Below are 16,062 nucleotides of genomic sequence, written 5' to 3'. Positions count from 1 at the left end.
ATGGAGGGAGGAGGGAGAGGAGGAGGAGGGAGGGGGGAAAGGTGGGAGCCTACGTTTGTGATAAACCATGTTGCGGAAGCTGTGGAAGAGGAGGGGGAGGGGGAGGAGGAGGGAGGGAGTGTGAGTGGGCGTCGGCTTCTGTGCAGTGGCGGGCGGGGAGGCAGAGTGGCGGGAGGGGGAGGAGGGGACAATGTGTGTGTGTGTGTGTGTGTGTGCATGTGCATGTGTGTGTGTGTATGTGTGCATGTGTGTGTGCATGTGTGCTGCTGTACCAGTACCTTCCCCCCTTCCCCCCCCCCCCCCCCTCGCCCGGCCTCTTCCTCATTCGTCACGTACACCTTACGTGGAGCAACACAGAGATGGAACATCTGCCACATGGCATACTCAAAGTCCATTTGCTTGGGCTTGATCATCCGTCGAAAGTACTCGGGCACTACTGATGAGCTTCGGTAGCCAGACCGGAAGTTACCCGGGAGCTCCATGGTACCGTTATGGGGGGGGGGAGAGGGCAGGAGAGCCAGGTGCGAGTGCGGTGGTGGCCAGTAACTGGATGCCGGTGGCTGCCGCGGCCAGTCGACGACGGCGTCGGCGGGGGGTCCATTAGTCAAAGCGGTTGCATTTGTAATGCAGCGCCATCCACGCTGGGTTAGGTTGGACTATGATTGGACTGCGATGTAGTGGTGCGGGAGTGCGTCATGTTGATCATGGACAGAGCCGGCGTGGAAGCTGTCGTCCGAGGGCGCCTACTACACGTAGACCCGTTCGGCGACGCCTTCGGGAACCGAGGCGGGGCGAGTGGTACGAGCAAAGGCTTCGGCTTTGGACTTGATAGTAGTGGCGCGCTCAACCTCGGTCGCCATGGAGCCGACAAGGAGGTCGACGGTGGTGTCGATCTCACCGACCACGACGCCGAGCGGGTTGTCCGAGGTGCGGACGGCATCGTCGACGGCGGCGACGCGTTCGAGAGCAAGACGGCTGCGGAGAGCACGGAGTGACGCGCGGGTTGCACGTTGTTGTCTCAGGCCGCGCCCGCCGTCAGATGGCTCGCTGTTGTCGCCAACGCCGCTGGCCACGGCAAGCTCTTTGACCAGCTGGTCGTGCTCGGCGGCGACGACAGCGCGCGAGACCCGTGTCGCACGTGAAAGCGAGGCGGCCTCTGCAAGCGCAGCCTCACGCTTGCGGGCGTTTTTCTCACTCAGCACCGCCTCAGCCTCGGCTTCAGCTAGCGCCAGGTGCTGCGACGACGCCACCCGAAGGTGCAGAAGCGACCGATCGGCGGCAGAGTCTGCCGCCGCAAACGCCTCCGCGGCCGCATCGTACCGCAGTGATAGCTCGTCGACCTGTTTGGAGTAGTAGCCGGCGTCGAGCGTCGCCGACCGCGACGCAAGCTCGACCGAGAACCGGACCGCTGCGCCGTGTCCACGGACCGCAAACGGGTCGAGCACAACAGGCTCGGCCTCGATGGTCCTTCGGATGAGAGGCGTCCGCCGACCGGGAAGAAAAACCTCACCCACGGCCTCGGCCGCCGTCTCCATGCCAGGCGTCACCTTGTATGCTGGGAACTCGAGCCGCTGCTCGCGGCTCGGCTGGCTCACTCGCGCCAGGTCACGCATGCGGTGGCGCGGGAGCGGCGTTCGCTCGATGCCGGAGGCCAGCGAGGCGTTGGTGAGATCGTCAATTCCACGGTGAACGCCCATCTCGTCGAGTAGGAGAGCTTCCTCATCGCCGATGACATATTGGACGCCCGAAGGTCCCATAATGACTCCGCGCGGAACTAGACCGGCTGTTGACGGCCTCGCACCACCCACGGCCTCGCCTAAAGAGCTTACTGCGGTTGTTTCGTCAAGTGCGTCGGACCAGCCTGACCGCGATGTAAGGCCGCCAGCCGAGGCGGTTGATGGTGACATCGCCATACTGATGGTCGGCGCTGAGAACAGGGTCGAGTGGCTCTCCATCTGTGTCACCAATGCGACAGTCGACCGCTGCGACGCAAGTGCAGTCGTGCGTCGCGGCGTACGCCCGGGTGTGCCCGTCAGAAACGTCCGTGTGGTGCTCGGAGGCGAAGGCGGATGCGCTTGTGGCGACGGCTGCAACTCAGTCGATGATGCCAGCCGCGCCACCTCTAGCATGGCCTCGCCGTGGGCAAGCTCGTTGGCGGCTCGCCCATACATCTCATGCATCTTGTCCATCACGCCCTTGTAGTCAAAACCCAGCTCGTCCAGCACCGTCGGGCGGTTGCCCGCGCCCAGAAGCTCTGGGTCGTGCCACGGCTTGCCATCGTTGTCAGAGGCTTCAGTCGAGGCTGTCGAGATGGCGTCGTCCGGAAAGGCACCATTGACAGGCGTCCACGGCGGAGACGGCGACATTGAGCCCGAGTGCGAGACAGTCTCGTTACTAGAGGCATCAGCCCACGACGAGTCGTCTGACGACGCGGGGTGCAGCGCCCAGAGTGTCTCCCATGTCGAGGCCTTGGGCGCGCCAGTCTTGGACGGACGAGTCCCGGCTAGTTGCCGCGGCCCGCGGTCTTGCCCATGCTTTGCGCGCGAGACAGAGCGGGGAGCAGAGTTGCGACCACGGCTTCGGCCAGAGCGGCGGCGATGGCGAGAAGTCGAGCCTGGACGCCGCTTGGGCAGCGACGACGGTCGCGCATCCGAGCGCGATAAAGGCCGCGAGTGAGTGCGCGGTGCGGACGATGCTGGCCGGCACTTTGCGGTTGTCGGCGACAGGTTTGGGCTCGAGTGGACCCGTGGCGCAAGCCATGAGCCGCGGCGAGCTCGGGGCTGACTTGAGCTCGGCGGCGAGCCGAGCTGTGTCATAGAGCGCGACATGGAGCGCGAGATCGAACGCGAGCGAGATTGCGAGCGAGATCGCGAACGCGAGCGGGTCTGTGACCGCGAGTGCGAGACTGTCCGAGCCAGTGACGCCGGCGCTTTGGCATGCGAGTGCGGGAAGAGCTTGACTTGCATCTCAGAGACAAGAGGACGGGTGATGCGGACGCCCATCAGAAGCTCGGGAATGAGCCGCCAGGTGACGTTGCGGAGACGGGCATCGAAGACGACCGAGGGCGTCGTCTCGCCGCCAAAAGCAGGTGCAAACGAAAGAAAGACGGCCTCGGCGAGCACGTACGGTCCGTAGCGGAGGAATGAGGAGCGGAAGAGCGACGACAAGCCGCGGTTTCCCGACACGGTGGCCGGGCGGATCTCGATGGCGTCGCTCATGAAGCGGACCCACGCGGCGCCGGCGTTCTTTGCCAGAGCCTTCATCAGCGGATGTTCATGGGTCACTTTGTCGGCCTCATGTGCTGGATGCTGCGAGCGGTAGCTCATGAGCTGAAAGTAGGCCACAAAGACGTACCAGAAGAGACACACGCTGAGGCCCACGAGCCGGTCCGAGTCCCAAAAGTGGACAAACGACGCCCGGCCCATGCCGGGGACGACGACGGCTCCGCGGACACCATTTAGCGCACGGAGCAGCAGATCGTCGACTACAAACGGAAAGCCCGCAACTCTGCGGACAACAGTCTCGCGGATAGACTCGCTGCCTGTCCGGACAGCCAGCGCGCGGGTCGTCTTCCACCCGCGGCCAGAGGCGAACAACTGGCGCGCCGCAGCCACCGACAGCGCCTCGTCCATGCCCAGTTCGGATCCGCTCGCCACGGATCCATCGTCGTTGTCACTGCTCTCCTCGAAGCTCATGCCCAGCTTCCGTGCCTCGATATCCGCCGCCTCTTCCAGCGCTCTGGACACGGCTCTGTCCGCCTCGGCCTCCCCGTCGGCCGCCGCATACAACCGCTGAGCCCAGTCCATGTTCAACTCGGCCCACACTGTCTTCCCCTTCTCCGCACCAACTGCAAGATCAGTTGTGGGGTGGGGGAAGACGAGTAATGTTCCAGATGCAGACGACGTGGGTTGCGGGAGTGACCGTGTGGAAGCGTGTGAGCAGCTCGGCTGCACGTGCCAGCAAACTTTGTTTCGCGCCGCTCACGCTCTCGCTGGAGCTCACTCCAACAACCACCTTGTTGGAGCTCACACCAACAAAGATTCCAGTATGTTTAAAGGTGCATGACGTGCCTGGTCAGAGCCAAGCTCGATTACCTGTGGTGGTACTTGCAGCGGCTGGTAAACTCGAGGATGGCGCCATACTTCCGATATACCGCCTCGGCTTCGCTACCATCCATGCCCTCGGCCAGACCCAGGACCCACACTCGACATGGTTTTCCGTGCTCATCGCCACTCTCGCTGGCAGCAGAGAAGTTGGCAAGGACAGGGAGAAGATCGGCAAGCGTAATTCCGCCGCAGTACGAGACGTCGAGACGTGAGAGCAAATGCCCGTACCGCGCTACCACATCGACCGCTTGCGTATCAATGCCTGGGCACTCGCTGACGTACAGCTCAACAAGCGGCGCATGTTGGTCCCTGAGCACAAACTCCAGCGCACCGACGCCGACGCCACAGCCAGAGACATCTAGCGATGTCAGCGAAACCCAGATCTGGACATGGGACAGAGTGTTGAAGAGCTTGTCTGTGATTCGCGGGCAACGCGCCACCGACAACGTCTCCAGCTGCTTGAACACACCCGCCAGCACTAAGGCAAGATCGTCTGAAATCTCGACACAGCCAGCCAGGTCAAGCGAGTTCAGCTGCTTTGCAGCTCGCTGGATCAACACTCGGACGCCCTCGTTGGTGATCTGAACGCATCCGGCGAGGCAAACCGAGACGAGGTTGGAAAACGCAGGCTCTCGCAGCGCGTCGCACTTGAGACCGGCATCTGTCACTGCGCTGGCGTGTGGGAGGACAAGTTCGCCTGCAATCGCGCCAATGTCAGCTCCACCACACGCTGCCTCCGCCGCTAGCTCAGTGAGCGCGCTCAGCAGTGCGTCATCTACCATGTGCGGTGCCGCGACGTCGGCAAGCATAGCGTGCGCAAACCGGACCACACTGGCTGCAGCTGAGGGCTCAACCTCTAGATCAGCCAAGGCGCTGCAGTCATGGTTCAGCGCCACCACCGCTCCATCGATCAGGTCCACAGAGGTGAGGAATCGCGGAGCGGCAAGGCAAAACACGAGAACCCGCATGTATCTCGACCACCTTGGATGCATCGTCAGCCGCTCCGCGAGCCATGCGCTCTGCAGCGAGTGTAGCGTGACTATCGCCGGTACCTCGATGTCATCGAGAGCAACTAGACCCAGCTGCGCCAGTGCTCTGAGCTTTTCAACCAGCGCAAGCTGCGTATCAACAATCGAGTGCAGGATCTTCAGGTGCGCAAACAAGATCGGTCGGCCACTGGCAAACACGCCGAGCGTGCAGTAGAGCGGCAGTAGGTCCGGATGGCGCACAAAATAATGTTGATGTGCGCAAAAAGCTTGCTGCAAACAAGCTCTCGCCGCCGGCTAGGCGACAGGATAGTCACCGACTGCGTTGCCTCGGCCGCCAGCACCTTCAGATCGCTCTCTGAGCGGATCGTCTGCGCCTGCATCCGGACCGTCATCACGTGTCCATGAGTGTCTGCAACGACAACCGCCGCCGCGGCAGCAACGCACGGAGAGTTCTGCAGATGCTCCGGCAGGTACGCACGGAAGACCGCACTTGCCGTAACATGCGGCAGCACGTCGAGCGGGAGCATGATCGTACCAGAGCCCGGCATCGAGTCGCTCGTTGTCGTGACCACCACCGAGTGCGAGGTATCGCTCACCACACCTGCCAGGCAGTTGATCAGCGTCGGATCGTCAACGCCATCAAAAATAAGCAACATAGCAACCGTCGTCCGGCCCAGCTTGTCTGCCAGCCGGCCACCAAGCGCCTCCAGCGAGAGGTTGTCGTCGAAAATGTTCCTCGCCACGCCAAAGTAGTTGACAAGTGCATCGCAAAGCGCAAGGTTGCACTGGCCGGGGTATGGCGGGATCCATGCTACGTTACTATGCGATGCACGTCCAATGGCTCGCGCCAGCTCAGACTTACCCGAGCCAGGAAGCCCGCACACGACCAAGGTCCGCCCTCCCGGCGCAAGCCTGTCCAGTGCGATGGCAAGGTCTGGCGGCTCAACATAGCGGTCAACGCCGCGGAGTTCCAGCTCGGCCCGCCGCATAGCAACGTCCTCTGGCGCACAATCGCGCGATTGCAGTGCAAGCCGGCGCGCGCGCACAGCCATCTCGTCGGCGTGCAGCGTGCGCGCTCGCTCGGCAATATCGTCGAGTATATCGTCGAGCACGTAGTCTTGGGTGTTGTACGCAGCGAGACCTATTTGCCGCAGCCGTCGCACTAGATCCACCCGTGCATCCTTGTCGGCCTTTGCCCACTTGTCCATGTTCTCGGAGCCGTTCTCGGTGAGGGCTGAGAACGCAGAATCCATGTACTGAATGAGAAAGTGTGGTTCGCCTGCCGGAGCCGGAGTCCCCATCCATCTTCGCAGCGCAATATGGCTCATCTCTGCATCGGCTAGCACCGGCAGGACCACACACTGTGAGGCAGGATCAAGAGCAGCTTCAGCCTCGGCCACAGCCCAGGTCGTCACCAGCATATACTTGGAGACGAGAACGATGACCACCGTCGAGCACCGCGCCATCCGTGCCAGAGCCTCCTCATTCCCGCAGTATCGTCCGTCAAGCGAGTACACATCTAAAAACACCCGAAGGCCCATCGCCGTCAGTCGATGATACAAACTCCGCGCCATGCGCTTGTCACATGAGCCGTGGCAGATGAAAATGTCCCATGAGTCGCCAGACTCGGACGTGCCAGGCCTCCGAGTCGGGACGTGCGCAGCAGTCAACGTCTGGGTAGTAGCCACAGCAGCAGCAGCAGCAGTAGCAGCAGCTGCCACCACTGCAGCAATGGTACTAGACGCAGCCATGCATACAGAAGTCAAGTGCTTTGCTCCGGCACCTCCTTGTGGGGCCGTGACAAGCTCGTGCCAGGTGTGACGTCGCGGAGAAATAGTGTGAGCAACGAAATGCGAGTTCGGGCCGAAAAAAATGGCAGGCGGTCGGCTTTGGTCGTACCAAGCTTCTCTCGGCATCCTCAGGCGCTGCACCTGAACTCTTTCGCGTACGTAGCTTTGTTCACTTACATGACAAGGACAGATTTGACTATCAGTACGCCAGCCCGTTGGCCAGAAGCTGGCGTTGTCGCCGCCAATCGTAGGCTTATTTTCAGGCGTAGGAACTCTGGCCCCATTCACCCCGAATTTGTTCCTTGCGCAAGTGTGACTTCTCAGCCAGCTCATCGCTGCACAGCAACACCATCACTCACCCACTACCGCCTTGTCTATCCTTTTCTTCCTTTTTCTTGCACATAGGCTCGTACCTACTCTGATACGACACCCACGCGGCCATCCCCGGACACCGAGACGGTCCGGTTCGATAGCCCAAAAAAGGTCGAAGAAAGAAAACGCTTCAACGCCTGTCGCATTTGCGACTTGCCTTTTTCGCGGAACATTGCACGCTTCTCTCGCGTTCCACAGCAACGTAGGGTCTCGTCTTGACCGCCAGCTCCAACCCTTTCTACATTCTGTTGTATCAGGGTCGTCATGAGCTCGACTGTCCCGGCGTTTGACGTCTGGCTCACCTATAGCGGCGAGCCTGAACCGGGCGTGGGCGACTGGGCTTTTGCGCTTGTCTCGCAAGTGGCGAACAACCTCGGCACGCCACGGCCGAACGCGCCTGTCCGGCTCTCTGTCGGCTATCGCGATGTCGACACCCAAAACTCCGAGGCTGATGCCCTCTTGGCCACTCGCGGAGGTGTGGTTGTCCTCATGATAACGCCGAGCTTTGTCAACAACCGCATGGACCTGAGCTGCATTCGCGAGCTCGCGTGCCTTGGCGAGCTCGTCGGCACCGGAACGGGCAAGATCGAGATCCTCCCGGTCCTCATTGGAGTCTCGGCCAACGAGGCGCGCAAAGCGCTGGTCTTTGGACGTTTTTGCAGCTGTCTCCACTCGATCCTGGCCGAAGGGTCTGAGGCGCGATTGTACCTCGAGTTGCCGGCGACGCTCGACCGTGACAACCTCGCTACGGCTGAGGCCGTCATCGCTGACGCAGTCCGGGCCCACTTTTACGACAACAATCGTGTGCCTGGTGGCAACATTGACGACGCGTTTTCGTTCGTGGTCACTCGGGTCGACGACTACGTCCGGTTCTCGCCTCCTGACGACCAATTGGGCGTGATGGTACGGCTTGCACAGGTCTGCGCGCCGAACATTCCGGAGGACGGACTTGCGCACCACAACGTGCGCTCCATCATTGACGCGCTCCCGGCACCGGTGTCAACAACGCCAATTGCACTCCTGCGGCGGTTCTTTGTGGCAGAGCAGCATAGGCTGGGCGGAGCGCCGGCCGACGCACCAGCGGATCCGGCGCTGCTGGAGGCTGTCGAGCGAGGCATCGCTCTCATTGACGACTTTGATGCCAAGTGGCATGCCGTCCGCATGGTCCCGCGCAAGCTGCGCCTCGCCATGGACGAGCTCATTGTTGCCGCCAACACCTGGGCCACCCGCCTCTCTGCCAACCTCGGTGCGACTCCGGACGATGACACGATCTCGATTGGGTCGGACGTAGCCGGACCATCGGCTCCGCCACCGCCCACTGCCCGGATCATCGCGCGGAGCGAGACGGATGGAGCCGCGGATGGAGCGCATGCTGGGGCGGCGACCGAGGTTGGGAGCGGGAGCAGCGACGCCGTCACGACCGGCCCAACGGCACTGTTCACTCTGTCATCACCCGCAAGGGTGGGGACATTGTTATGGAACCTGGCCTTGATCTCCTTGCTCTCTATGACAGCATGCTTGAGATCATTTCGTCGATGGGCGACTCACGGTGCGGCAAGTCGTGGTTTGCATCGGATCTTGTCCGTGCGCTTGTGCGCTTTCTCTCGGAGCACGAACTCGGCTTTCCGCCGGATTGCCTTCCTCTCTACCCGTTTGATGTCCGTCGTGGATATCTCAAACACTGCACTCTGGGCGCAGACATGTTCTGGCCGCCAATCTTGCGGCGGGCGTTTGTTGAGCTCAGCTCTGACCGAGTCGACTTGGACGGTCCTGTGGCGACCGGTTTTGTGCCGAGCAGTGACGCGGACAGTAGTATCACGGACGAGGCAGTCGCCGACCTTTCCACCTCTGACACTCCTGTGCTCTTTATGGATGTCGAGGGCCGTGGTGGATGCGACCGGACCCACGAGCAGGATGTAGAGATCATGCTTCCAGTCATGTTTGTCTCGCGGGTCATCCTGTTCCACACCAAGTTGAACCTTCCGCGCGACTTGCTGACCCAAGTCCACCACCTTGCACTCGCTGCCCAGCAACTGCAGGGCTCGGGCCCGGCGCGCAAGCTCGGGCACCTCATCATCTGCCTCCGCGACGTGCAAGATGTCGATGCGGCGGACGAAATTGCCGAGGCCATGCGCGCACCCGAGCTCGCGGAGATGATGGCTGCCGTCGACAACACGTTTGCGTCGCTCTCGGTCGCGTGCCTTCCCCGCCGCTGGGCGGGGCAGCGATGCGCGATGCTAGCAAGCGCAAACTGGAGGCGCTTCCGGTTGATGCCGTGTCTGAGGCATGGCGCGATGCCATAGCGCAGCTGGCGGAGCTGATTCTGGTCCGCCTAGCCGATGGCCGCGACTCGCTTGCTGCGCAGCCGCTCAAAGGCAGCCAGGTCCATCAGCTCTGGACGCAGACGCTCAACAAGGCCGTGGAGGACTTTTCGGGAGCAGAGACGTTTCTGCGTTGCGCCGAAATGACGCGCGCGGCGCAGCGCGAGCTGCAGTTGGAGCTCGAGGCGCGGAGCGATTCGACATGGTCGCTGGACACGTTCACGGGTGAGATCGACCTGGTCTTTACGACCAAGCGCAATGCACTGCAGAGCGCGCTCACCGCGCATGGAACCGAGCTTTACAAGCTGCGGCACATGGAGCTTTTCAAAGCGTTTTATGCAAACGTCCTGCGGCCGCGACTGGTCTCGGCCTTTGCTGACAGCCGGCTCACTGAGTTTGTCGAGCTTGTCGGCCGGCTCGAGGAGGAGGTCAGCACGCAGGTGATGAACGGCAGCAAGCGCGAGCCCAAGTCGGTGCTCGCCATGTTCCGCAACATGCTCCGCTCTGAGCTCTCGCTGCACGAGACGTCTGTGGCTGAGGCTGTTTCGCTCTTTGGGCAGGAGGCAGTCGACGACGAGGTGATGGCGGCGATGGCAGCGTGTGTCGCGCGTGGCTTTGCCTGCCACAAGCTTGCGTTTGCAGGCGATGACGACAAGCCGCCGCTCCCACCGGGTGAGTTTTTCCTCCACAAGATCTTTGTCGAGCTACAGGGTGGGAATGCGGCTGCCGGGCGAGCGGCCCTTGCGCAACACGCGATTCCGATCATGGACCGAAACACCTCGTTCAACCTCCTTGCTCTCCTCCACAACGCGCAGGATCCGCGTCTCCTGGAGTTCTCCAAAGTCCTTCTGGAGGTGCACAAGCCACGTGGACACACGGCCAACGCGGTGTATAAGGCAGTCCTTTGGGGCGCATCGCAGTTTGGCAAGCTTGAGGATGTGGAGCGCTTTGTTTCGATGGCCGGCGCGCGAGCTCTAGACGGGCTTGACATGGTGCGACACTTTCAGCTGTGCTCTCAGGCGTACGGTCTGCTCGCGCTTCAGGAGCATGCGTCGCGGCGGATGTTTGTGATGGAGGCTCGCAAGGCGATTGCGTATGGTACGCAGGCAAAGAGCCATCCGGCGATCGGCCCCGAGATGGGCGAGGACATGATCGGGCATGCGCTGCTTCTTCTTGCGCTGTTCCGCCGTGACCAGCGTACGTTTGGAGGTACGCTGCAGCGGCTGCGCGTGCTCTCGCTGGATGACGTGCTCGAGGCGTACGACACTGGATACGCGCTGTATGCAGCCAACGCGTCTATCTCGGTCAACGAGCGTGTGGCGGATGTAGCCGCGGTGCTGGCGGAGCTCTCGGCGTTCGCGCCCGACTGGGCGGAGGAGCGCATTGCCGAGCTGTCTGCCCGAGCCGAGGCCGACGGCGCGTCGGCTATTGTCGAGCTGTGGGCGCATCTAGTGCCGAAGCAGGCCAAGCAAGGCAACATTGCGCAGGCCGACCGGTACTGCCGGCGTGTGCTCGAGCGCGGCATTGATGCCGTGTCCGACAGCCGGAAGGCCATGGTCCTTCGCAACTGTGCCGACTTTCTGGGCGAGCACGGCTCTTTCCCGGAGGAGCTTCCCCTCGTCGACGACCTGTACCGCAGGGCGTGCCTCGCAGCGGTGCAGTTTGGTAACGCCGACCTTGTCGAGTCGATGGCCAAGGCCTTTGGCTTTTATCTTGTCAACCATGGTCGGTTTGACGACGCCAAGCTTGCGTTTCAGTTTGCCGAGTTGCCCGACCCACGGCTCGTTCTGCGCATTGGGCGCGATTTGGACACAACAACGCAGGCGGCAGCTGGGCCGGCGTCAACACCAACGCCGACTCCAGCGCCGGCATCACCGCACGCTTTCAGGCCGAAACGCACTTCCAGGCCGGCACGCGCTTCCAGGTCGGCACCCGGCTGGTCGGGGGGCGCCCCATCAGGCACCACTGGGGGTATGCGTCGCCGCGGCTACAACCCTGGCAATCCGGTCATCGAGGTTCTTGACTCTACCTCGTCCGACGACGAAGAAGAGCCTGTGCTGCCGGAGCCGCATGCCACCCACTTTGCGCGCGGACCGGGTCATGCGGGCGGAGCTGCTCCATCTGCTCCCGGGGGCGCTTTTGCTGAGTTTGTGCGCATGGTGGCAAACGCGGCGGCCGCGTTTGGGCATGGAGCGTCGATGCCGGGCGCAATGCCGGGCGTGATGCCGGGCGTGATGCCGGGTATGGCGCCAGTTGGGATGCCGGGTGCGGTACCGGGCGCGGTACCGGGCGCGGTGCCGATGCCGGACCCGATGCCTTTTGGCGCGATGCCACGAGAGGCTGACGAGAGATCGGACACGCCCGAGTCGAGCGAGGATTCGACAGACTCGCTCGAGGCACTGCTTCGGCGCGCCTTTGGAAGGTCGATGCCGGTGGCGACGCCTGCGCGGCCACCTGAGTTTGGCAACGGCGCGGATGAGCTGCTGTGGGGCGGAGCGACGCGCGGCGATCTGTTCCTGGTTCGGAACGCACTGGGGCAGACGCCTCGTCCGAACGTTCAGATGTGCAACTCAAAAGGACAGTCGGTGCTGTCGCATGCTGTCGAGGCTGGGAACACGCAGGTTGTGAGTCTGCTCATTGAGGCTGGAGCAGCGGTTGACGCTGCAGATGACGACGGGCGCACGCCGCTGTGGTATGCGGCGCTCAAAGGCAACTCTGAAGTGGTCCAGCTCTTGCTCGACCGTTTTCCGGGCGACGAGCTTAACGTCAACGCGCGGCGGACGTCAAATGGATGCTCTGTCTTGTACGTGGCGGTCGAGGGCAAGTCGATGGCAACGTTGCGGGCGCTGGTGGAGAGCGGGCGCGAGTTTGACCTCGACGCGCGGGCAAATGATGGGAGGACGCCGCTCCATCGCGCGGCGCTTAGCCAGTCGGAAGAGATGGTGCGGCTGCTGATTGCGTTTGGCATGGATGTCAACATGCTTGACGAGACCGGCGACTCGCCGGTAGCATGTGCAGCGATCGGGAAGCACGCCGGGTCGATTCGGGCGCTGGTGGAGGCTGGCGCCGGCGTCAACACGGTTAACCAGCTCGGCTTGACGCCGATCCTGCTGGCGACGGTGATGGGCGCGACCGAGTGCGTGATGACGCTGATCGAGCTGGGTGCAAGTGTGCACGTGACCGACAAGGATGGGTTCAACATCCTCGCTCTGGCTGCGCTGAACAAGCGCACAAACATTGCCCGCGCTGCGCTCAACGCCGGGTGCTCGCTCGATGAGCCAGATTTGGAGAACCGAACGCCTCTTTGGCATGCCGCGCTCAATAAGTCTACCGACATTGTCAAGCTCATCCTAGAGCTCGGCGTGGTCGGCGAGCTCAGCGTCAACGGGGTGCGGAGCACCAACGGATGCTCGGTGCTGTACGTGGCGGTGGAGAGTGGTGAGATCGAGGTCGTCCGCGCGCTGCTCGAGTCGGACCACGCAGCGGAGCTCAACCTCGACCTCGCCACCAAGGACGGCCGGACACCGCTGCACAAGGCAGCCTTGATGGGACACGTGGAGATGGTGAAGGCACTTATTGATGCAGGTGCCACCGTCGACGCCGAGTCCCGCAGCCAGCGCACGCCGCTGTTCATGTCGCAGAACGCTGAGAGTCCGCAAGATGTGCGTGTGGCAGAAGCCCTGCTTGCCCATGGAGCCAACATCAACCACATCGACGAGGATGGATTGAGCGCGATGTGGCTTGCGACTCTCGCGAAAAAGGAGGAGCTTGCGTGCATGCTCGTTGCGGCGGGCGCCGAGCTGGACGTGAAGGACTCGGACGGCGACACAGCACTCATGTTGGCGAGTGTCCATGGATCTGTGGCAGTTGTGGACGCGCTTCTGACCGCCGGCGCAGATCCAAACGCAGCAAACCAGGCCGGGCGAGTCCCAGTCTGGGCAGCGGCCTTCAACCAGCACATCGAAGTTGTGCAGATGTTTCTGCAGCGTGTGCCAAGGGGCGAGCTCGACGTGGCACACCGCGATCTGGAGGGCCGGACCATGTTCTATGCGGCATGTGAGGGCGGGTCGCTGGCGATGGTGCAGCTGTTGGTGGACAGCGATCACGAGATCGACACCGAGTCGGCGTCTGTGGACCAGAACATGACGCCGATCTTTACTGCGGTTTGCCGCGACCACGTCGATGTCGTCCGGTGGCTGCTTGAGCGACAAATCGGCGGCTCACCTGCGGAGGTGGCAGCCGGGATGTTCTGCCCGCTTCAGGTTGCCGCCGAGCGCGGTAGCGTCGAGATTGTCCGCCTTCTCCTGAACTCGCCGGAGGTCGACGTCAACGCGGGGCGCGACACGCTCACAGCGTTTGAACTCGCGTGCAAGGGTGGCCACGTGGAGATTGCCGACCTCCTCGCCGCCGATGCACGGGTCGACACCACGCTGCGGCCGCTTGCAGTGGCCGGTGCTATCGCGGGCTTCAACCCACGGGCGAGGATGCTTGTGGAGCGGTACCATCAGCCACAGACGGCGTAAATAGAATCAATCAACAACCAGTGATCAATCTTGGGTGTGCCCCGCCCTGCCCCGCCCCAACTGCTAGTTTTCAGCTCCTTCCCCTTGCACACCAACTTTCTTTCCCTGCCGCCCCTCCCCCTCTTCCCCCCTTCCCCCTTTCCCCCCAATCACTCTCACTTGACTTAGCCTCACCAACAAGACATGCGTTGTGTGGCCTTTGCTCTTGCGCTTGCTGCGCTTGCCATGTGTGCCTCTGCTGGCCCGCTGTATGACTAGTACGTTTGCCCTGGCTCCCTTCCTTCCTACCCTTGTCGCGCGCACGTGACGTGCCAACGGCGACGTTGGACAGAGGCAGGCCAGCCGTGCCGGGAGCTGGCGGAAACGAATCCAACTCACCAAGAGGCATGGCGAGGACGGGGATTTAGTGTGCATGCTCCAGATGACGACTACACGTACGAGGTCATGAACCAGACCATCAAGGGTGTGGACTTTACCGTCTACAACGTGTTCCTCACCTCGGGTGAGTGGATGCCTCAGTACAGCAACAAGCCGATGTGGACGCACTGGCTGCAGGTGTGTGTCCCGCACAAGCCGCGAAAGGACAACGACATTGCGCTGCTCTACATCGACGGCGGTCACACCGCCAACAAGGCCTCGCCGCCATCCAAGGGCGATGCTCTGGTCGAGATTCTGTGTGGAACGACCGGTGCGGTCTCGGCTCACCTCTCGGCCGTCCCCTCGGAGCCGCTGGTCTTCTCCAACGACCCGTCGGGCAAGTCGCGGACCGAGGACGCCATCATTGCATGGACGTGGAAGGTGTGGCTTGAGAGCGGCGGCAAGGCCGACCCGACATGGCTCCTCCGCTTCCCCATGGTCCGCAGTGTCCTCCGTGCCATGGACACTATCGAGACCTTCACCGCGTCGTACGGCAAGGACCTTGTTCCGGTCCGCCGCTGGCTCCTCGCGGGCGCGTCGAAGCGCGGGTGGACGACGTGGATGGCTGCCGCGACTGCGGCGACTGCCGAGCGTCCCGACCGTGTCGTCGCCGCCGTCCCCATTGTGGCGCCGGTCGGCGATCTTGTGTTCATGATCGGCGACATGTACAAGGCGTACAATGGGTTCTCTTTTGCGCTTGACGACTACCTTGACGCCGGTGTCATCGACTACCTCAACCTCCCGCTGTTCCAGAGCCTGCTCGACCTGGTCACTCCGACCGGCCCGGGCTTTGCCGCCAACTACTCGCGGCAGACCATCCTCTCCATCGACGCCACCGGCGACGAGTTTTTCATGCCCGAGCCGTGGCGGGCCAAGACCGGCTCGTGGGTCAAGCCCATCGAGGACGCCGGCGCCACCGTCATCCAGCGCATGGTGCCCAATGCCGAGCACAGCCTCACCGGCCACCAGATCGACGTCGCACTCACTGTCCAGTCGTTTGCCGTCGCCATCATGGAGGGCAAGACCATCCCGGTCATGTCTACCTCCATCTCGGTCTCTGACAAGCTGGCCACCATCGATGTCCACATCGACCCGGCGTCGTCCACCAACTCCCAGCCCAAGAAGTGCATCGGCTGGCACGGGTACAACAAGCACACCCGCGACTTCCGCCTCATCACCTGTGCCGACTTTAAGAACCCGGCATGCCTCAACCCCATCCTGTGGTTCGACGAGCCACTCGTTCCCATGGGCAACAACTCGTGGACCTTCTCCCGCGCCGTCCCCGAGGCCGGTTATGAGGGCCTCTTCATCGAGTGTGAGTTTGACTTTGCCGGCCTCTCGTGGCTCGACCCGCTCAAGCTCACCTCGTTTGTCTCGGTCGCCCCCACCGCCTTCCCCTTCAAGCCGTGCCCGCCCACCGTCTGCGCCTCTGGCAAGTAGAGAGCCACCGCCCCAAGCACCCCCAATCAGTTAGTTAGTTAACACAGCCTTTTCGGCCTGACAGAAGCCCTCCCCCCCCCCCCCCCCCAAAAAAAAAAAAAAAA

General features: G+C 62.4%; 5 protein-coding genes across 5 annotated transcripts in view; 2 read left to right on the top strand and 3 right to left on the bottom strand.

Moving 5' to 3' along the window:
- The window catches only part of AMSG_01573 (uncharacterized protein), a 1,727-nt gene extending 1,188 nt beyond the window's left edge, over positions 1 to 539 (bottom strand). The window contains exons 1-2 of the mRNA XM_013906169.1: positions 337 to 539; positions 54 to 79 (exon numbers count right to left, since the gene is read on the bottom strand). Of these exons, the coding sequence (XP_013761623.1) occupies positions 54 to 79; positions 337 to 482 (172 nt within the window). The 5' untranslated portion in view covers positions 483 to 539. The remainder of the gene's footprint in view (positions 1 to 53; positions 80 to 336) is intronic.
- A 1-nt stretch (position 540) lies between these two features.
- On the bottom strand, positions 541 to 3,821 carry AMSG_01572 (uncharacterized protein). The gene is made up of 3 exons (XM_013906168.1): positions 2,876 to 3,821; positions 2,621 to 2,807; positions 541 to 2,577 (listed from the first exon to the last, which is right to left on the bottom strand). The coding sequence occupies exons 1-3, from the start codon at positions 3,804 to 3,806 to the stop codon at positions 747 to 749; spliced, it is 2,949 nt and encodes a 982-aa protein (XP_013761622.1). The 5' UTR covers positions 3,807 to 3,821; the 3' UTR covers positions 541 to 746.
- Positions 3,822 to 4,090: 269 nt separating this feature from the next.
- On the bottom strand, positions 4,091 to 6,846 carry AMSG_01571 (uncharacterized protein; the record flags this gene model as incomplete). The annotated part of the gene is made up of 2 exons (XM_013906167.1): positions 4,091 to 5,282; positions 5,336 to 6,846. 2 exons carry the CDS (start codon positions 6,844 to 6,846, stop codon positions 4,091 to 4,093), a joined length of 2,703 nt encoding a protein of 900 aa, XP_013761621.1.
- Positions 6,847 to 7,003: 157 nt separating this feature from the next.
- AMSG_01570 (uncharacterized protein) lies at positions 7,004 to 14,118 on the top strand. Its single transcript, XM_013906166.1, has 2 exons — positions 7,004 to 7,040; positions 7,291 to 14,118. Exon 2 carries the CDS (start codon positions 9,149 to 9,151, stop codon positions 14,099 to 14,101), a length of 4,953 nt encoding a protein of 1,650 aa, XP_013761620.1. The 5' UTR covers positions 7,004 to 7,040; positions 7,291 to 9,148; the 3' UTR covers positions 14,102 to 14,118.
- Positions 14,119 to 14,268: 150 nt separating this feature from the next.
- On the top strand, positions 14,269 to 15,958 carry AMSG_01569 (autocrine proliferation repressor protein A; the record flags this gene model as incomplete). The annotated part of the gene is made up of 2 exons (XM_013906165.1): positions 14,269 to 14,358; positions 14,509 to 15,958. The coding sequence occupies exons 1-2, from the start codon at positions 14,285 to 14,287 to the stop codon at positions 15,956 to 15,958; spliced, it is 1,524 nt and encodes a 507-aa protein (XP_013761619.1). The 5' UTR covers positions 14,269 to 14,284.
- Between the last annotated feature and the right edge of the window lie 104 nt (positions 15,959 to 16,062).

The sequence above is a fragment of the Thecamonas trahens genome, assembly GCF_000142905.1.
Source record: "Thecamonas trahens ATCC 50062 unplaced genomic scaffold supercont1.6, whole genome shotgun sequence".
In the NCBI taxonomy this organism is placed as follows: domain Eukaryota; order Apusomonadida; family Apusomonadidae; genus Thecamonas; species Thecamonas trahens.
Note: the sequence above shows the minus strand (reverse complement) of the source record. Positions and strands in the feature narration are given on the sequence as shown.

Coding starts and splice junctions, on each gene's coding strand:
- AMSG_01572 (XM_013906168.1), bottom strand. CDS start 3,806: ATGGACTGGGCTCAGCGGTTGTATGCGGCGGCCGACGGGGAGGCCGAG. Junction 2,808..2,875: donor GCGGTCACAGACCCGCTCGC/GTTCGCGATCTC, acceptor TCTATGACACAG/CTCGGCTCGCCGCCGAGCTC. Junction 2,578..2,620: donor GTCGTCGCTGCCCAAGCGGC/GTCCAGGCTCGA, acceptor CTCTGGCCGAAG/CCGTGGTCGCAACTCTGCTC.
- AMSG_01570 (XM_013906166.1), top strand. CDS start 9,149: ATGCGACCGGACCCACGAGCAGGATGTAGAGATCATGCTTCCAGTCAT.